Source organism: Astatotilapia calliptera, chromosome 19 (genome assembly GCF_900246225.1).
Source record: "Astatotilapia calliptera chromosome 19, fAstCal1.2, whole genome shotgun sequence".
Lineage (NCBI taxonomy): Eukaryota > Metazoa > Chordata > Actinopteri > Cichliformes > Cichlidae > Astatotilapia > Astatotilapia calliptera.
This window is the reverse complement of record NC_039320.1, coordinates 227,333-248,589: the sequence shown is the minus strand read 5'-3', so window position 1 is coordinate 248,589 and position 21,257 is coordinate 227,333. Positions and strand designations below refer to the sequence as shown.

The 21,257-nt window shown below is 39.9% G+C and overlaps 1 protein-coding gene across 1 annotated transcript in view; it reads left to right on the top strand.

Annotated features, from left to right (window-relative positions):
• Positions 1–2,432: 2,432 nt before the first annotated feature.
• Positions 2,433–21,257, top strand: part of prkd1 (protein kinase D1) — a 69,619-nt gene continuing 50,794 nt past the window's right edge. Inside the window, exons 1-2 of the mRNA XM_026151870.1 lie at positions 2,433–3,395; positions 19,679–19,817. Coding sequence (XP_026007655.1) covers positions 3,156–3,395; positions 19,679–19,817 — 379 coding nt within the window. The 5' untranslated portion in view covers positions 2,433–3,155. The remainder of the gene's footprint in view (positions 3,396–19,678; positions 19,818–21,257) is intronic.

Here is a 21,257-nt window from a genome sequence, read left to right as displayed (position 1 = left end):
GGACACACAAGTACACACACATACCATATGCTACAATTCTGGCATCATCCTTGGTAATAAACGGGACTAAATGGAGGCAAGGTTGAAGCGTAGGAGGGCTGGCTGAAGTGTGTCTTTGTGTATATATATGTGCATGTCTCCTAGCAACCAGTACCCTTCACTCTCAGTCTGCAGTGAGCCGACAGAACATTATCAAGCTGCAGATGCAACAGGTGCACTGTAAAACATGCTGCTGGAATGAGGTAGAGAAGACTTTATTTATTGTCATGATTAATTTCAAGTTAAAACAAATAGAATCCTTTAGTTTTAAAATTAAAATGAGCATATCTGCCTATTTTCTTTGAACCAGTCAGTCTCTGTCATCTATTTTCAAAATGTCACAAAAGAATTCCTACTGGATCAATTACTGAATGTCATTCGGTAATTGAGCTGTTAAGAGCATCATTACCTGGATTTGCTACAAATTCAAGCAAAATTCGCGACGATATCTGGCAGCGTTAAGGTGTCATGCTGCATCACATCCTCTGCCCACCAGTCCAACACAGTGCTTTACTGTAAAGTGACCCCAGTCCAACAAGCTCACCTGTTTGTTCTGCACTAATATGTTGAGAGCTTGAATAACACAAAGTTAGTATACTTAACTTTGTTTTGCAGTGAGCAGTACTGAGCTGAACATTATGCTCACTTCTCTTCTGTAATGCTAGCTAGATGCTGAAGCACCGCAACCACAGCCTATGGACATCTTCACCAAAAATACTGTTCCAGCTCATTCCAGCCCAGTTAAACCCCTGAGCATAGAGCTATGAATGATGTATAAATTATATGGTTTTGCCTCTTTCATCACTTTACATGTGATAAGCCACCATGATGGATATGCCATCCCACCATTTAGGCTCAGTTTGATGTTCAAAGACATGCAGCGCTCTGAAATCGTCCTTCAAATGTATTAAACCTGAAATAAAGAGCCTGTTTGGGAAATGTAAGGAGTTGAAAGTACTGATATTTAAAAATAAAGATAAATACTGGAGTAAAGTGCAGATATCTGAAAATATTATTTCAGTACAGTACTAAAGTATTTCTACTTCCTTAATTCCCACCTCTGTATTCCAGCATGTGCATATTTAGTAGACCAGCTACTACTCACCACCTGATCCTGTTGTAATTTACCTCGAACTGTAATGTTTGTTTAACCCCGAACAAGTGATTTTGATGCCTAAGTAAGACTCACACACTACTCTACAACTCCGACCTCTCTGTAACTCCACAGTAGGACATTTACAATATTATTCATAGTCTAACAAGCATAGACACTACTGTGGTTCTGTCCCCAGTCTGTTCTCAGATCTATAGTTTATTCAACTACTGGAAGTCCTACTTTCTATAGTTCATAAAATAAAAACAGGGGGAAAAGGTGACTAAAATGATCAAATTCATTTTTCACCTCATTTTCTTAGGTTCTGTTAACATTTTTCAAATTCCTATTAAATACCATGTTTTTATGTTAATATTTTAGGTTTTTAAGCAGGAGGGTATCTCGCATTTTTATTAAATAGAGAAGTAAGAGTCTGTCAAAATTCAATAAAAAAAATATTATTTAGTCAGTCCATCCATCCATTATCCCATTCTCTTCCACTTATCCTTTTTTTTGGGGGGGGGGGGGGGGGGGGGGGGGGGTTGTCTTAAGGCGAGAGAAGGGTACACCCTGGACAGGTCGCCAGTCCGTCACAGGGCTTTTAGTCATTTAAATTCAGTCTTATTTATATAGCATGAAATCACACTAACCATCACACTTTATATTGTAAGGTAAAGACCCCACGATAATACAAAGAAAATGAATGCATCCTTACTTTGTTCTTCACCAAGTCTATTTTTTAATTGTATTCTATTTATTCCCTTCTGTCTGCGGAGACTGCAATCCATTAGATTTAGGTGGACAAAATTAAATTGTTTCCAGTGGCAATAATCTCTGTCTTGATTAAAGAAAATCACAGACAAAATTATGTTACATGAAAACAGATTAACTTTATTACAAATTCCATTTCTGGTACAGTCTATGCTTTTCTGCACTGCAAACCAAAAAAGAGGCTGCATACAAGAAGAAAGCAAAATTACCTTTAAAAAAAGAATCTGCTCCTGAGTTTAACTGCTTGACCCACGTTTGCAACCACATTAAACATCCTACATAATTAATCTAATCGTAAAAAGCCATCTCAACATTACTGGGAATTAATGGGTCTACGGCAAAATGGCAAGCCCAGACAGTAACCTGACTGCCTGACACTTACCCGAATCAAACCAGTGAGGAGAGTTTCAACCTGTGTTTTGCCTCCTCTGCACTTTACTAAAGTCACCCTAACCCCCCACCCCCCACCCCATACATCCATATTAGGGTAACAAATGCCTTGTCAGCAAAAGACAAACTCAAGAGGTAATATTTCACTAGTTTTAGAATAGTATATCCAAAAATCAATTTGTCAACCATAACTGCATATATTGTTAAGAAATTAGTAGTTGAATACAGTAATAATTACTGGGACAGTAGATGAAGAGAGGATAGACGGAGTAGAGACAGAATTTGGGATTTTGAAAATCTGCAAATATCTGGATTTACATAAGTGAACAGAACGCACAGTCTCATCAGCTTCTGAATTCTAAACCTCTCCATTCATCCATCATTCATCCACCATCCCTCAGTCCAGGACATTTCCCTCTCTCCTCTCCTTTCCTTTACTCCCCTCCTCCTCCTCTCCAGCCACTGTTGACGTCCATGGCTCTGTCACCCGCATCACCGGTTTCCACGCTGCTCTCTGGTCCAGTCATGTAGTCATTATGGCTCTTCTAATTGCCTCTGTGTTCACACCCGCGCTGTTTGTCTTCTCGCGGCTCCCTTTCTTTTTTCAGTTAGTTTTATTTTAGTTAATCAGTCGTCTTTTTTGTCGGAAACTCTTTTTATCCTCTTGCACTTTTCTGACGCTTTGGGGAGTTCCGTGCGTCCGAGCCTCTCGCACCTCTCCACGGTGTAAATCCCTGCTCTGGCTGCTCCACCTGGACGTGTCGCTAATTTCCCTATTCATTCACCCGTGCGGTCGTTTCACGTCGTCGTGACTCCTAATTGTTTCTTGGCAGAGTTAGAAACCGGTGGTGAAAAGGCTCATATGAGTGCGCCTCCGCTGATCCGTGCGCCCAGCCCTCTCCCGTTCTCAGGGGGCACAAACAACACCAACACCGGCGCCGGGGGAGGGGGTGGTGGTGGTGTAGGAGGAGGAGGAGGAGGTGGTGGTGTGATCTCCTTCCACATCCAGATCGGTCTGAGCCGGGAGCCCGTGCTGCTGGATGCCGCGGAGTTCAGCCTCAGTCAGGTCCGGGAGGTGGCGTGCTCCATCGTGGACCAAAAGGTAACTAAAGAGTTTAAACCAAGTTCTAAAATCAAGTTCTAAAATCCTCTAAGTCCTGACAGAGTAATCATAATGTAAAGAAGTTACATTGGTGACATAAATCTTTCACGGGTTTAAAATTCATTAAATATAGACCATAAACACAGATAATTTCATTTCACGCTTTTCGTCTCTCTGATCTACTTTAAACTTGCCAAGTGTTTTGTTGAGGACCAAAGGAAGTGCAATAAGGAGTTTGGATTTTTCAGTGGGTTTCTTATTTGGGGGTTTCGTGACCTCACAGATGATGTCACAGTCCTCTCTGACCCAGTATATATTTTAGTTTTTTTTTTTTAAAAAGGGAAGTGGACACTGCACTACAGTATTTAAAACGAATATGATCTACAGATCATAATTTTTTTCTTGAATTTTTAAACACTTTCTGGTTTGGTTTTCTTCCTTCAATAAAACAAACAAACAAAAACATTTGAAGGTTAATGTTGTAGGTTATTGTTTGTTTTAGTTTATTTTTTAATTGGGGGTGTCAGACATATATTAATCAAATTGACCCGCAACTGGGTACAAACCAGCCACTGGATTACTTTGCAAATTAGGAAGTCATCAATAATGAGTAGTCAGCCATCAATAGTGGGAAGACATCCATTTCTTAAATAAAATGCATTGCTATTCTTGGCACAGTGGTGCCAGCTTTCAGAACTACAGGTCAGACTCCAAAGAGAGATTTATCTCACATGTGTCAGATTTAAAAGGATTATTGAACAAGTTGTTGGATAGTTCTGGGAACTGGAGAGTAGTTCAGAAAGGGATACTGGTTATCAGAAAACAAGTGGATAATCTGTACAAGAGGAAAGAGAGTGTTATTTCTGGCCAATCTTAATATCGGAAGAATCTTGTGAAGCAATGGAATTGCCTTACTTGTGGATTATCCGGACATGAATCATAGAGGAGGTTATACGTTACAGGCAAGTATCCAGCAAGAAGAGACAAGTGGTGGTGGAGAGTGGGAAGGCAGGTCAGTGGGGTTGGAGGCTTGAGTGGAACTCACTGGGAATACAGGTAAGTCAGAAATCACATCCACAGAGTGAGACTGTGGGTGGTGTAACAATCTGTTGTCCTTCCTGGATGATAAGGAAATTCAGAACAGGTGTAGAAGGCAGAGAGAGTCATGCCCAAGGGTAGACCAAGGGAAACATTTACTCATCAATCCTGTATCAAGAAAAAGGATTAAAAAGTGAGTGAGATGAGCAGGGAAGGGCATTAATAAGAATTTACCAATTCCGATTCCGTTACGGATATCACTTATTGATTTAATTCTTTTACTGATTCTCATTAGGTTCTCTTTGGCTTTTAGACTCACCACCATCGCTAAGCAGCATCTCAAAGGCATTACAGTCATGCAGATTAATTGCGTGCTGTGTAGTCAAATGTTTGTGCATGTTGGAGGTATTTCTCATCTTTGTTGTGATCAGTGTTGGGCTCATCATTCAACAAAGTAATGTGTTGCACATTACACAGACAGAGCATTCACATTCCCAACGCGTAACATACCGACGATTTGTCGCGGTCCAAGGCGTGTCATAGTAACGCGAAAGCTACCCCTCCGTGTCCTTATTAAACGCTCCAGATTCCTAATTGAAGTGAATAGAAAGCTGCTTCGTGGCTTTCTATTTGCTTCCTTTTTATTCTCTTGCCAGCTTTCTATTGCAACCCTAACCATAATCTTAAATTTATAGATTTATTCCAACCTGCTCTCATGCCTCAGAACGCGCAACATGCTGATGATTTGTCACATAGTGTCTGCATGTTACGTGTTGGGATGAAAACGTGTTGACACAGAACAGTTTTCTTAAAAAGTAATTCAAAATATTAATTAATTCCAGGAGAAAGTTTTTACACTACTGGTTACATTGAAATGAACTAAAACACATTGTCTCATAATTACAATTAAACACAGTCTACAGTACCACATATCAGCACAAATCTCTATCCTAACAAGGACACACATACATGATTTTTCTCTTAGTATTTAGGTATGAAAACAAAACCAACAGAACAAAGCAAACATGAAAACCAGCACAAAGATACTTTAAAACAATCGCCATGGTGATTCTATATTAGAAACAAGAACAGGTAGAAATGGAGGCAGCAGTCTGACTGCTCATCACTTCTTGTTCTTTCTTTTTTTCCTGTAGAAGTTCAGGGTCTGGCTGCTGAGTTGGCTTTCACTCAGCTTCAACATAGCTCTTGGCTAGTTTAACAATACAGTAGCACGTTGTTTATGCTTGCAAAGAGCCAAAGTTATGTTAGCAGCATAATGCAATTGTTTCCGTCCTGGATGTTAAAATAAAAGTAATGTTCATATGCAGGTGTTTCACCTCACTGTTTTTGCACTTTTTGTAAAATAACTTTTTGAAACTGAGAACTCAGTTTTACCCTTTGAGAATACCTTCAAAACTTATAGATGATGGTGCAACTGTGAAGGGCTTGAGAGAGTCAGAAAAAAATACTATGTCATCATAAAAAAACTTACTCTGTACCAGTTATTCAGCAGCATAGACCAGAACCTTAAATCTGAGCCACAACCCTTACCTAATGAGACTGAATCAATCAAATACCAAAAGACTGAATATTGAAAAGGCAATCTCTAAATGATGAAATGGGGATTTTAATTTGAGAATAGAAGCTGGAATTCTTGAACTGAGGATCAATGAGAAGAAATCATCCAAGAGGTGACACACAGCTGGAAGCTTAACTTTATTCAACACAATCCATCAGAGAGTTTCAAAGACTAGGTTGAAAATGACGTCTTTTACACCTGAACATTAAAATAACAGCAAAGTAACATTTTGAATTCCAGAAGGATGCCACTGAGCCCAAGGAGCAAAACTGGCTGAGTGGAAGAGATCAAAGGTGAGTGTACGCAGTTTGGGTTCTCCATCACTTGAAGGTGAAAGTCGACGGCATTTAGAAAAGGCATAACTGCGTCACATCCATGTTGCTGGTAGATGGCCAAGGATCCGAGCTTCACGGAATTTTATGCTTTTCCTGTGGAAGGGGAGGTGATGCAGCAGACTTCCTGGTTCTATTTTGCTTGCACGTAATTGTTTTAGAAGGAGCAGAAACAGCAGGAATGGGGGTTTGTTGAGGAGGTGGACTGACTTGCAGTCCAGACTGAGTCATGTCTAATGCAACAGCAAGCTCTCATATTTTCTCATGCACTATGATCGGGCAAGAAGATGCAGAGAAGAGTACTTCTGATGGGACACAATACAGGAGCTCCCTCTACTAGAATTTCACACAGATGAGGATTCAAATGGCTCTGGCTGATCTTGATCAGGAATAGGTTCGAGGATGTCACTAAGAGGGGGACACATGATTAAAAATGTGATAGCATGACAAAAGAAACATCATAAACACCACTGCATGTATGAAAGGCAGAATGACAGAAGTGGTTTGTGATTTAAACCACACAGAAGTGAGTCTGATTGGCTCAGTTGAGGAAGAAGATGATTGGACTGGAACAACGATGCCAGTGTTGAGTTTGACAGTGTGGGAGAGCGGTAGTGATGTAAAGAAGCTGAACACCTAGGGAAGTGGGCAGATGATTGCAGAGCTTAATACTGAACTAACACATAGGCTTAGAATAGTAGAAAGGGGAATACTGTTGCTATGTCACTTTCCACACCTTTAAAAATCAGTTTTTATACACTATACAGGTTTGTTTCCAGTACAGCAACTTTACCTCAGGAATGCTGACTAGTTGTGACAAAGCTTATATTAAGCTTTGTTATATACGTCAACAATAATAAGGATGGTGGTTTCCATTCGATTCTTTCACCAGCAGATGAAACAAAATTTGGCACAAAAGAATTTAGTATATCACCGAGGGTAATTTGTTTAAGTTAATTGCTGTTAAAAAAGATTTATTGTTGACAAACAGTTTCATGAATTGTTTGTTTTAAAATAACTGTATTGACAATGTATCAGATGCTCAAATAAGGCATTCGAATGTATCCATCCTCGCAAACATGGCTGCATTTTTAGACTTTTGATACAGTGTTTTTTATTTGTTACATGCAGCAGGAGATTTGAGGTGCAGCAGCAAGCCTTTGCTGCTGAACAGACTAACACATGAACACACAACATTTCTCTGATGGCATGCAGTGTGTTTAGCAGTTTTTCACTCTATGTGTAAAGCCTACAGTATGTGAGTCTGGAAAGGAGTGTTAGTCAGTTGGTGACTCACTCTGAGGCTTGTTTCTCATTGGAAACATGATTAATTCTGCCTTTGTTCACTCGCTCTGCAGGGGTTTTTCTGTTTTTCTGGCTTTTGCTTTATGAACTGAATTGAACTGCAAAGCTGTTACCGAGCACTCATAATTAAACCACGCTGACACACACACAGACAGTGTCGATGTCCTTATGAATGTGATAGATGTCCTATTTCTCACATAGGCAAGCAGAGAGAAATCTCAGAGGAGTTTATGAATGCAGGCGTGTTTTTATTCTCTTATTTCCACAAATAACAATAATGTTGTTGCAAATTACTTTTTCTCTTTCTCCAACACCTAATCAAACCAACGTCCACTCCAAAAGCTACAATGTAAAACATCAAGCCCTTCAGTATCAATATAATTGCAATTAATGTCTATTATTTTATCTTAATTTTAATTTTATAAATGGGACTGGGTAATATATACCAGTGGCCCCTTAGCTGTTGTGCGTGTAGTGCATTCCAAAGTGTCGTGTATTGTAATCACATCACATTTTTTCAGTAATGCAGCACGAAGTTAAGTAATTACATTACAGTTAATTGTAACTGTTGACAAAAAAATTGTAACTGTTGACAGAAAGTTACAAAGTTTTTTCTTCCTGTGCACTGGGTTGTATGAGCTGAGCTACAGTTTTTGGGGAGTAGAGATACAGACAGTACTTTTATTTTTATTGCACAAAAGAACAAGAATGCAATGGTAAAGTGCAAACTGCCTCTAGGACAAAAACAATTGCATTGTGTTCCTAACACAATTCTTTGCAAACATCTGCGCAGATAGCATGCTAACAAAAAGCTAGTGAAAAACCTACAGGGATGTTATAGCTAAATGTATGCTGGCCCCAGCAGCCAGGAACTAAGGCAAATTCGAGTAATAAACACAGTGATGAGCAGTCAGGCTTGCAGCATTGTAGCCTCCATTTCTACCAGTAGAATCACTGTGGGATGATTTTTAACTGTGCATTTTGTTGTCAGTTTTGTGTTCATAGATAACAAAAACTAAAAGAAAGATCATAAATATGTCCTCATTATTAATTATGTGACAATGGGTTGCAGGTCATTTTATGGAGTACTGTGGAAGTAATGTAACAGTAATAGACTTACTTTCAACAGTGAGACCCCAACACTCTGATCATTAGTAATAAACGTCCATAATATGAGAGTAATATGCCATGCACAATGACATTCTGTTGTGATAAAAATATGACTTGTGATAGAGGAACCAGTTGAATTTTGTGTTTTATTTCTATAGTGCATTTCATCATTTCAGCAGCAGAGTCACTTTATCAATTCAGTATTTACCAGGAATAATGTTAAAGTGGGAATACAATAATGGTCTTTTTATGTCTTAGGTTGATGTTAGAGTAAATAATATTTGTGGTGACTCAGGTCAAACAATTGCTTTTCTCTATTTTTAAGCTTGTTGAATGTGTGTTTTTAAGCACTCAGTTTATTTCAACTGACTAACAAAATGTTTAAGATGCTTAAGATGTGTAAGAAAAGTTAGGTTGCATTTTGCCATAGTTTTGGAGTATAGTAGATGTTACCTTCCAGGTGTCTTAGAATGTACTTATGCCTTACAATTACATTACATTATATGTTCTGGCTATGTTAAATAGTAAAAATTCCATAATAATTGACAGTGAAGATCTGATTTGTCTGCAAGCGCTTATTCAGATGAGTTCAGAAAGGGAAAGAGAATGTTGCTAGAACTAGGATCGGGTTAGAAGACCCAAATGCCATGTTGCAATACTATACAGCTATGGTAGCCAACGTTTCAAATGCAGATTTGACAGGTTTGTGAGTGTACACTTTATCCAAAACCTAGTGACGGTTTACCCATCTCTGCCAGTGGGTGGCTGTAACTCAGGAGGTAGAGCAGGTCACCTACTGATCGGAAGGTTAGTGGTTTGATCCCTGGCTCCTCCAGTCTGCATGTGTATGAATGTAGTTAGGAAGCACTCAGTTTAGAGAGATTGGGTGAATGTGGCATGTTGTATAGAGCACGTTGAGTAATCCAAGAGAGCAGAAAAGCGCTATAAAAGAATCAGTCCATTCACTGTCTGAACAGTGTTTTGTCATGTTACTTTTGCACTGTTATGTTCCGGTACATTGTTATTACATGGCTTGATTAAGGTACACATTAGGCTGACATCTGGGCCAGCACAGGGCCAGCAGTGTGTCTGCAACTGGCCCGTGGCTGCACACAACTTACACATGGCCCACATACCGCAAAGAATGACGGCCCTTTGGTGGCCCAAATCAGGGTCTGCCAGAGGTAGTCCACACATGGGCCGGCACAGGACCACCAGTGTGTCTGCAACTGGCCTTGTGCTGGCCCATGTGTAGGCCACCTCTGGTAAACCAGATCTGGGCCACCAAAGGGCCCTCATTATTTGCGGTATGTGGGCCATGTGTAAGCATATTGTGTGGGCCAGGTCTGGGCCATGCCAATTTTGCTATGTGGGATTTTATAATAATAATAATAATAATAATACATTTTATTTGAGGACGCCTTTCAGAAACCCAAGGTCACCTTACAAAAAACACAATTAATAAAAGGAACAATAGTCATAAAATACATAAAATAAGTTAAAATTACAAAACAGAGCGTGACAACAGATAAAATCAGCATTAAAGCGAATAAGCCAGTTTAAACAGATGTGTTTTGAGCTGTGTCTTAAATACGGAGAGGGAGTCAATATTTCTTAGTGCAGGAGGAAGAGAGTTCCAGAGCCGAGGAGCAGAGCGACTGAAAGCTCTGTTCCCCATAGTGATAAGGTGTGAGGACGGAACAGTAAGATGAATAGCAGATGATGATCTGAGAGTGCGGGAAACAGTGGTGATATGGAGCAGGTCACACAAATATGAAGGAGCAGATTTATGGATACACTTGTATGCAAGAAGTAAGATTTTAAAATTTATCCTGGCTTCTATGGGCAACCAGTGAAGCTGCTGAAGAACTGGGGTAATATGAGCACTTAACGGAGTGCAAGTTATGACCCGAGCTGCAGAATTTTGAAGAAGTTGGAGTTTATGAAGGGACCTTTTTAGGGAGACCAAATAGGAGGGAATTACAGTAATCAATACGGGATGTAATAAGACTATGGACAAGGATGGCAGACAATGTGCTTACACATGGCCCACATACCACAAAGAATGAGGGCCCTTTGGGGGCCCAGATCTGGTTTGCGAAAGGTGGCCCACACAAGGCCAGTTGCAGACACACTGCTGGCCCTGTGCTGGCCCAGAGCAGTTTCAGCTCTGGCCCTAAATGTCAGCCTAATGTGTACCTTAATTAAGCCATGTAATAACAACGTGCGTAATAGTGCAAAAGTAACACGACGAAACTCTGTTCAGACAGTGAATGGACTGATTCTTATATAGCATTTTTCGAGTCTCCCAGATTACTCAAAGTGCTCTATACAACATACCACATTCACCCAACCACACACTTTCTCTTAACTGAGTGCCTCCTAACTACATTCACACTCACGACATGCAGACTGGAGAAGCCAGGGATCAAACCACTAACCTTCCGATCAGTAGGTGACCTGCTCTACCTCCTGAGTTACAGCCACCCACTGGCAAAGATGAGTAAACCGTCACTAGGTTTTGGATAAAGTGTACACTCACAAACCTGTCAAATCTGCATTTGAAACGTAGGCTACCATAGCAGTATAGTATTGCAACATGGCATTTGGGTCTTCTAACTAAAATAGGAACATAAATAGTGCATCATTGCCAGACCTGGCCCACATCTGGGCATACACCCTGCCATGACACTAGTCAGTCAGAGGTGACAGCTTGATGCCGGATCCCAGCCAGAGCTGTTTTCTATGAGCCTGGCCCACATAAACCAAACCATAATCGGGCCAGATATGGCATGCCATCGCATAAACAGTGGTGTCATTACCAGACCTGGCGCACATCTGGTTGACATACACTCTGCCATGACACCAGTCAGTCAGAAGTGCCAGCTTGATGCCAGAGGCCTGTTTTCTATGAGACTGGGCCACATAACCCAAACCACAATCGAGCCAGATGTGGCATGCCATCACATAGACAGTGCCATCTATGCCAGGCCTGGCCCATATCTGGATGACATACGTCTTATCATGCCAGAAGTCAGCCAGCAGTGCCAGCTTGATACCAGATTCGGGCCAGACCTACTTGCTATGTGGGAAGTTGTTATATTAGCATCAGCATAGCACCACAGTCTGCACAGTTTAAAAGTGATGTTGGTATGAACGTTTTTTTCAGTCTTGTTCAAAAACATACCATGCACTGTGGTCAATGGTAATGTAATGAACAGCTCTATGAACATTATGATATAGCATGCCAGAAAAGACTTTGGGTTTCACCAAGGATTGGTTTTCTTACCATATACCACAGACACACACACATGCACACACACACACACAATGGACGCACACACACGCGCCTCTGCCACTCTGTAACAATAATAATGAAGCCGAGTGTGCTGTGTTTCTGTCGGTAGTGGTTTCTCCTTGTTGCCTGGCAACTGATGATGATTGCAGCTGTGAAGTGTCCTTCTGAGGGCCATTATGAGACACACACACTTTGAATGAGACAGAAGATGAACAGATGTATGTGTGTTTTCTGTCCATGTCATTGTCCTCGCTCTTGCTCTCTTTCATCTCCTTACTTTTTATTTATCCATTCATGCCTCTTTATTCTTCCGTCTTCTCTTCATCTCATTTTGTCTTCCATTATTTTAAAAAAATTATTTTTTTTTCACATTTGTAACCGATCATTCTTGTGTTTTGTAAAATTTAATTTTCACTATCAAGTAGAAATCTTTTAAAAAGCTGTTGGACAAAGTTTAACCTGATAATGTGCATATGCACACTGCCATGGGTCTGGTCTGATGCCCTTTTATAAAAAATAAATATTTTGTTTTTTGTTTTGTTTTTTAAATGAAAATCATGCAGTGGTGCATAATCTGATTAACATATATTATTCATATTATTTATAGGCACGTAAGCAACCAAATTACACGTTAGACTATTTAGATGTCTCATACTTATTTGCTATTAAGTTTTAACTTTAAATTGTTTACAAAATTTACAAATAGTAATGCATTTAGACTGAGACTTTAAATCATTTTTGATAGCAGTCTTGTTGTGTTGTTAAGGAGCTAATTGTAGATTTTACTCACCTTTGCAGGAACATTAATTTTTATAAATACCACACATGTAGTTTTCTGCATTGGGTTGACTTTGAAGTCGAGTTCCACATATGGATTCAAGTTCCTACAAGTAAAACAAGTACATGCACATTTGAAGATGTTCATGTTCTGTTTTTATAGTGACAGCCTACTCTTGTCCTCATTATGTTATAAGGATGGATTGCTGTGTTTATGTTCAAATGTAACAGCATCCATGGGCTCTTTTAACACCCCCGTGTTCCTTAGCAGCACCATCACAAATAAAATAACTAAATAATATCAGTGATGGCTCAGTGACAGCAGGTCCTTAGAATTAGCTAACCTAACAGGATTCAGTTGATATTAATGTCACTGATCATTCTTGTGCTTTTTTCTTGTGCTGAGATAAAAATAGATACGTATTTCTATATTTAATTAAGTACATGCTGGACTAAAGGGTATACCCCTTTCTGGTACGGCTTTTTAAGCCCATCTGCCTAATCATAAAATCTTTACAGCACAGAGGCACGGTGGTTAGCACTGTTGCCTCACAGCAAGTAAGTTCTGAGTTTGACTTCACCGTGTGACTGGGATCTTTCTCTGTGGAGTGTGCATGTTCTTCCCAAGTGGGGATAGGTAATTGTTGATTCTACATTGTCCATAGGTGTGATTGTGAGTGTGAATGGTTGTCTGTGTTATCCCTGGGTCACACTGGCTACCTGTTTATGATATACCCTGCCTCTTGTCTTATGGGCTTATGTCAATAACCCTGATGAGGATAACCTGAAGAGAATGGATGGGTTGACTGACCTCAGTTAAAATATATAACTGTTATTTTTAAGTAGACATTATATATTGATATATTGATTAGACAAGATGGACACAGTTTCCATTAAAAAAAAGATCTATCCATGAGTCCATGGATCGGATCCATGAGTTATTGTTTTTTAACCACTTATCCAATTTAGTCATGAGGGTCCTGGGCCCTTTTTCTGCTGTCATAGGGAAAAAGGTGGGGTACATCCTGGATAGGTAACCAGCTTATTATGGGGCATAGCTGAACCTAACTTACTAAAGTACTACATTCAGTATTTGTGACAAATTTTGGCCTATTGATTGATAAAACTTTTTGGTTTGGTTTTATTTTTGCTTTTTTGTTTAAACAGTTGAACCTACAACGGCTGTGAAAAACATGTCAGTTGCTGAAAAAGAACAGGTAGCACACTGCAGTGTTTGTTCCTCAAACACATCCAGCCTTTGTTTATAAAGTTATGAATGCAGTTGGGTTATTCAGGGTTACTGCTGCCAATGTGGACCAAGCTATGGGGTTGTATAGGGACTGAATGGATTGTAACAACAACCAAGACATCTGATTGTCCTGAAGTATCTCTCACAGGATCCCCTGAGAGATGCAGTCATATGTCCGCAAAACACATGCGGATTGGTTGGGCAAACGCCCACAAACACTCGAGAGGACACTGAGCTGGATCAGCATTTGACAGCCAGGATAAAAGTTGTATTGCTCTTCCTGAGTTCAAGGTTCAGCTAAGAGATGGACTCTCCTTTCCAGTACTATGACATACACCTTGAGGCTGAGTAGTGTGGTTTGGCAGAGCACACCCTCCAGTCCCTCTTCTTAAAAATGGGAACTATGACCTCAGTCTGCCAATACAGAGGCACTGCCCCAGATCTCCATGTGATATCACAAAGGGGTATCAACCAGGAAAACCCTAAAACATCCAGGACCTTTATGAACTCTTTAGAGTGAGCCTTATCCACCCAAGGGGTTCTGCTACCAAGGAGCAGTGTTGGTCAAGTTACTTGAAAAAAGTAATCAGTAACTAATTACCGATTACTCCCCCCAAAAAGTAATCCCGTTACTTTACTGATTACTTATTTTAAAAAGTAATTAATTACTTAGTTACTTAGTTACCTTTTAAAAACACGATTTACAACCTGAATAGGTGATAAAGCGATAGATCTTTCAGCCCAATTCTACTTTTTCTACATAATCCATCATACAAAATGTAAACAAATGGAAAAGTCCCTTTTTAAAACTTGTTTTATTAGTTTTAACTCGATATATATGATCCACTGTTGATCTGCACACAGCTGTTGTCACGAACGTCGCACTCGCTTACGTCACTGTCATGAGACATTCTTGCAAAAAAATCATGGTTTTAGTAACGCAGTAACGCAGCGTTTCTACGGGAAAGTAACGGTAATCTAATTACTGTTTTTGCAATAGTAATCCCTTACTTTACTCGTTACCTGAAAAAGGTAATCAGATTACAGTAACGCATTACAAGTAACGCGTTACTGCCCATCTCTGCCAAGGAGTTAACGATTTCAGTGACCTCACCTCCAGTGATGGGCAAATCACCCACCTCATCTCCAGACTCCGCCTCTGCTACAGAAGAACTGAGGAGATCCTCAAAGTATCCCTTTGACCTTCCTGAGTTGAAGTTAACAGCACCCTGCACACATTATATACTGTGTGATTAGAGAACTGTATTCCCCTTCGGAATAACCTGATAATTTCCCTGAATTGCTTGGAGACCAGGGGAACACGCTGCTGTGGTGGTTAGCACTGTTGCCTCACACAAAGAAGGCCCTAGTTTTGAATCTATCATCTTGCTGGGCTTTTCTGTTTCCTCTTGGTACTCTGATTTCATCATATGGGCGTAGGTTAATTGGTGATTCTAAATACCCCATAGGTGTGAATGTGAGTGAAAATGGTTGTCTGTCTCTCTGCGTTAGCCCTGTGACAGACTAGCGACCTGTCCAGGGTGTACCCTGCCTTTCACCCTATGGCATCTGCGATAGGCTCCAGCCCCCACCAACTCTGAATTTGATAAGTAAAAGAGAATGGATGGATGGAAGCTTCAAGATTGACCGAAAGTCTTGTTCCATGGCCTCACTGAACCCCTACTATTTTGATTCGGCTTGTGATTCGGCTACTGTAAGAGCTGCACACTGCTTGGTTGAATATCTTTTTGTTGAGTACCACACCAAAGACTCATTTAGCTTGACGGCTACCTTCACTTCTGTTGTCTGCCTACTGGTTTGACAATTACTACACGGGCGCCAGCAAGAATGTCAAGAATTTTCACTGATGGAAAATTCAGACTAGAACAAAGTCCAGCCCCTCCTCTAGGAGACTGGTTCTAAAACCCATGCTGTGTGTTGAGGTAAATCCAACTCTTAACCTCACACACTACCTAAGACTCCTTCCTTCTCTGCTGGGGATCGTATTGCCAAAGTTTGACCCTCAATGGCTGCAACCAAACACTGCACCCAACCCTTATGATTCCTCCTGCAGGTGGTGAGCCCATATCATGTAAAACCAAAATATTGAATCAGTTTTTCATTCATAAATATATATTTTTTCTGCTAAGTTTAATTCACTGTCAAATTAGCATTTTTCAGTATATACAAACATTAACTTCTACTTCAGAATCTGATAGTGAGGAGTACTTTAACTCCAATACATCAGTAGTCCTAAAAATTGGAACAATGATTCAGGGCATGGTCTGGAGTAAAGAGATTAGAAAAATGAGAATACATGCCTTAAAAATTTGGGGAAATAAAATAAGCTCATGGCGAAAATTATAGAGGAAGTGACATCAGGACCTTTATCACATGTTCTTAATTTAAGAAATTTTATTTTGCTTTAGAGATATTTGTTGGACAACAAGATGTTAAGAGAACAGTCAGTCAGGCTCCAGCATCCACGATGCTGTAGTTCAACATATTCAGCACAGGAAGTCTTGAACTGAGCTGAATTGGATAAAGAGAGCTGGAGGAGATGGAAAGGAATCGGCCCTGAATTCCTGTTGCCATGACAACAACGGCGACACCGCTGCTATGGTGACACCACACACACATAATGATGCAAGCGTGCTGATCGAAAGGAAGGTTCAGGGCAGTATGATAAAGCGTCTCCACTTTTTTGTTCTATTATGTTCTTGCTCTTATGTACCTCATTTTCAACTTCTTTCCTCTCTGTTTCCTCTCCTCACCCTTCTCTCTCCTACTGCTGTCCTTGAAATTCATCATTTAGGGTGACAGAAACTGCTAATTCTTGCATGTCAGCTTCAAGGAGTGATGCTAATGTGGGCAAAATATCTTGTTGATGGCAGAAGTCAAACAATAATGACTAGAATGTTAACAGTAATTCAGGTACAAGGGACACTAAAGATGGACTGCTGTAGAAGAAGAACACACTCGGCCAAGAAGAATATACTGAGGGCAGTGGCTCATCAAAACTGGATAATTTGGTGTAAATGATATGAATGCAGGGAATCCTCCCCACCTTTATTCATTCTGACCGCTGCTGCTGCTGTAATGGTGCGCCAATATTGTTTTGACACACTCTGAGTCACTCTATAGACTGAGGCTCATGTTAACAGCAGCGCCTGAGCGCATGACCATGTCCATATCAGAGTGTTTTTCTGGGAATGACAGTAACTTCTCTGTACTCCCATAGCCTCCACCATAGGTGGAAATTTCAGAGTAAAATCAGGGGGACACAACATTCCAGTATTTTTAGAGCTTATTTAGAAAAAATAAAAACTAACATTACTTACCAAGGTAGTAGTGCCGCTGTGTGACTTTATTTTCACTCCCAAAACTTAAATATGGATAAGGAGTTCATACCATTGCCAAATCCTTACTCACTGCTACTCAAAATCTAGTGCACAAAAAACACACAAATATACAGTGTCTGTCCTTCTCTGATATTTGCTCACACAGACAAGTTTCTGATCATGAAGGAGCCAGAAAGAAAAGGCAGAAAAATAGCTGTAGCTGCAGTGACACACTAACTGTAGGTTACTCCAATAAAACTTCCACGTCGTACATCAAATATTCAGTTTTCTGACTACCAGACAGATCCAAGAGTAGAAGAAAATGAATACTACAAGGTGTATGGCACTCGTGGGTAATTCTTATACATATGCTGAATTCATAATTTTATAATTTATAAGGAGAAAGAAAGAAAACAATGACTTCCTAACCACATAACTGGAAAAAATGGATGCTTTCAATCACATTTCAGTGCTGTGGTATCTTAAAAAAATTTGATTTGGTCTGACCACATATATGTAGCAATGGAAGTGACGTATGTAAAAAAAAAAAAATAGAAGTTTGATATAAATCTTTGTTTTCATGTATGCTATTGTATGCTATGGTGTGTGTGTCTTCTTCTACCGTGGAAGAGTGTTTGTGTGTTTTTGTGGTCGATAACAATCTCAGTGGTGTTCTACACTTGGTCAATGTGTTGCTCCTTTCAGCAGTGCCTCATCGATCTTTAACATAACAGCGAACTGCACCTTTAACTTCCTGTGGTTACACTCGGCTGCGTTTGTGCGTTTGCTCACATACACCTGTCTTTGTGGGGACTAGTTTGAGCAATTAATCTTCTGTTTGTGTTTTTAAAGTGACAACTCCATGTAGAGTCGAGGCTTGAAGTCTTACTGATTTTAACACCTTTTAGCACTTTGGCAACTCCAACACTTTTAGCGATTTAAGTGAAACATCTGAAACTTCTCCTGCAGTGTTATCGTCTTCTGTATCCAGTGATTATGAGACAGATAGTCCCTGGGCACAGACCTGTGAATTGCCCCCCACCCACCAGAGAGGAACCAAAGACTGAAATAGAAAGAACAGCTACAGATTCTAGAGTTGGGTTTCATATCTATTCCACTTTGTTGTGTGTTTCTCTGTGGTTACTTTGCATCTCTTACTCATACATTTGTGCCCCTAGTCTCTCGTTGCTTTGGTCCTTTTTATTTATTTTATTATTAATTATTATTATTATTAATTTTTTCAATTTCATGGCCTGCATGGTTTCCAGCAGAACTGGTAGCAGTACAGTTAGTGGGAATAGCACTTTAAGGCAGTTGGAGTTTGATCTGACAATGGAAACAGCCGAATGCCATCCATCACTACCACAACGTCACATGATATGTAAAAGAGACGATAGTTAGCAGAAACTAAACTTTCAAAATAAAAGTAACATTGTTTTCCAGTAATAGATGATGTTGATATGATATAATATATGCAGCTTTAATACAGATTTTGTATTCCTGAAATGGAAGCCTGTCAAAAATGTAGCAGTTTGAATTAAAAGTAGTAGATTTGAATCAAATTTACTGTCAAATAGTAGGAGGACTATCAGGCTGCTGTTTGTTATTATATCATCATAACACAATTAGGAACATGAATATCTTTGATAGAGTTCTGTCTCTGCAAATTTACAACATCATTGTATTTGTGTTAATTTATTTGGTGAGATCGGTCTGTCCATCTCCTTCTGATGATAATCTCAGTCTATTATTAATCTGTTGATAGAGATCAAAGCTCTTCTCTTTCTCTGCGTCACTACTCTTCATTTTTTTGTCTCTTTTCATCAGCTCTCTCAAATTTGAATTTACTTTGACGTGATCGCAGTAGAAAGACAGGCTCATGCTATTTTAAAAGTCTGTGTGTAAAATGTTTTTATTTTCAGAGCAGTCAACTGATGACATTGTCCTGATTCACAGCTTTGTGCAGGAACCAATTGTGCACAGATAAAAAGCTCGTACAGAGACACAAAATACCCACATGAAATGACCATAAGGAGAAAATAACAGAAAACTGTTATAAAGAGAAAAAGTGGACATACTAGACCAAATGCAGATATGCAATGAGTACAAAGTTACTCAAAACTATGATAAAGAATGGTTATACGATCAACAAATCCCCATATTAGCAATTATGAAAAAGACGTAGTTACAACTAACATAACTTTTTTTGAAATACAGATTTTGCTGAGATAATATGCCTTTCTGTCTCTGTTAGTTACCAGAGTGCGGCTTCTATGGGATGTACGAGAAGATCCTCCTATTCCGTCATGATCCTACATCAGACAACGTGCTGCAGCTACTGCGCTCTGCTTCTCAGATCCAGGAGGGTGACTTGGTGGAAGCCATACTGTCAGGTAAAAGCAAGGAGGAGTATAAAATTATAAGTGTGAAGGAGCTTAAGAGTCATGTGAGCACAGTAACAATGAGCTTAGGACAGACAGATAAATGACTGTACCCCTGGGAATTTTGTCCCATGTAACAGTCACTCTGTATTATACGATGGCAATATTTACGTCATGAGGTAAGGAACAAGATCACTGGCTGTTTTCTGAGCACATCCAACTAGAAGCTCATGGCCCAAACATTGAAGGGTTACCACAAATAAACACAAATTTTAATCAGCTTTATGCTATAATGAAATGTTCCTAGAATTTATGTAACACAGTGCTTCTACCATCACACCAGAGTTGGAGAATCAAATCGAATGCAGCCAAGTCCACACTAGCCCGGATAAATTTGAAAACAGCGTTTTCGTCTGAAAACACTCCGCGTCCACATTATCGTTTTAGTCAATTTCACAGAGTTGTGCGTCCACATTGAAACAGCCGAAAACGTTTACATTCCAGTACTGCGCATGCGTGAAGCGCAAGACGATTCGACCTGCCTCATTTCTGTCTGCTGTTTATTTACTTTCTGGCTCTTTGAAACATTGCTGCAAAACTTTGAGGAAAAGCACAGAGTGTTTTAAATGGACTAAGAACGAAGTGGAGTTGTTGCTGCGAGTAACACAAAAGTACAAAGTTGCAAAAGTGAGTGAGAATTAAAGAACTTGAAGAAAAGCTATCTGGAGCATGTACAGACTGATATTAATCTTTAATAGGGCTGCCAAAATTGAGAGCAAACAAACCAACTGCTGTATAATGCCCTCCGCTATCTTAGTTTAATTGGTCTCATGACTGCATCACATGACTAAAATGCATCATCGTTTTCGAAAAGGCTCCGGGGTTGCTGTCCACACTGCGACACGAAAACGGCGTTTTCAAATGTATCCACTTTGGAGAGCGTTTTCAATGCGCTGCATTTTCCTTGACCAAAAATGCCGTCTGTGTGGACGGAAGGCCAAGACGTAGAGAAAAAGATGTGATTTCAAACAAAAACATATTAGTGTGGACATGCCCTCTTTATTTATATACTACAGAAGAAACTCCAACAATCAGACAACCAATTCTGAGCAAGCACTTGGTGACAGTGGGAAGGAAAAACTCCCCTTTTACAAGAAGAAACCTCTGACAGAACCAGGGAGGGGCAGACATCTACCGGCATGGTGGGGGTGAGGGGAGGAAGATGGGACAAAAGACACACTGTGGAAAAGAGCCAGAGATTAACAATAACTCATGTCATATTAAAGCTGCCTTGGCATCAATCATTCTCTTCTAACCTAGATGTCACCATGCTGTAACTGTAATCTTAACTGAAAGCTATTCTAACCTGCCGATAAGCTAGAGCTACATGTGTTCTTAAGTTTTTCCAACTTCTCTTACTCAGACTGTGTAACTTAGTCTCTCTTTGGGGAA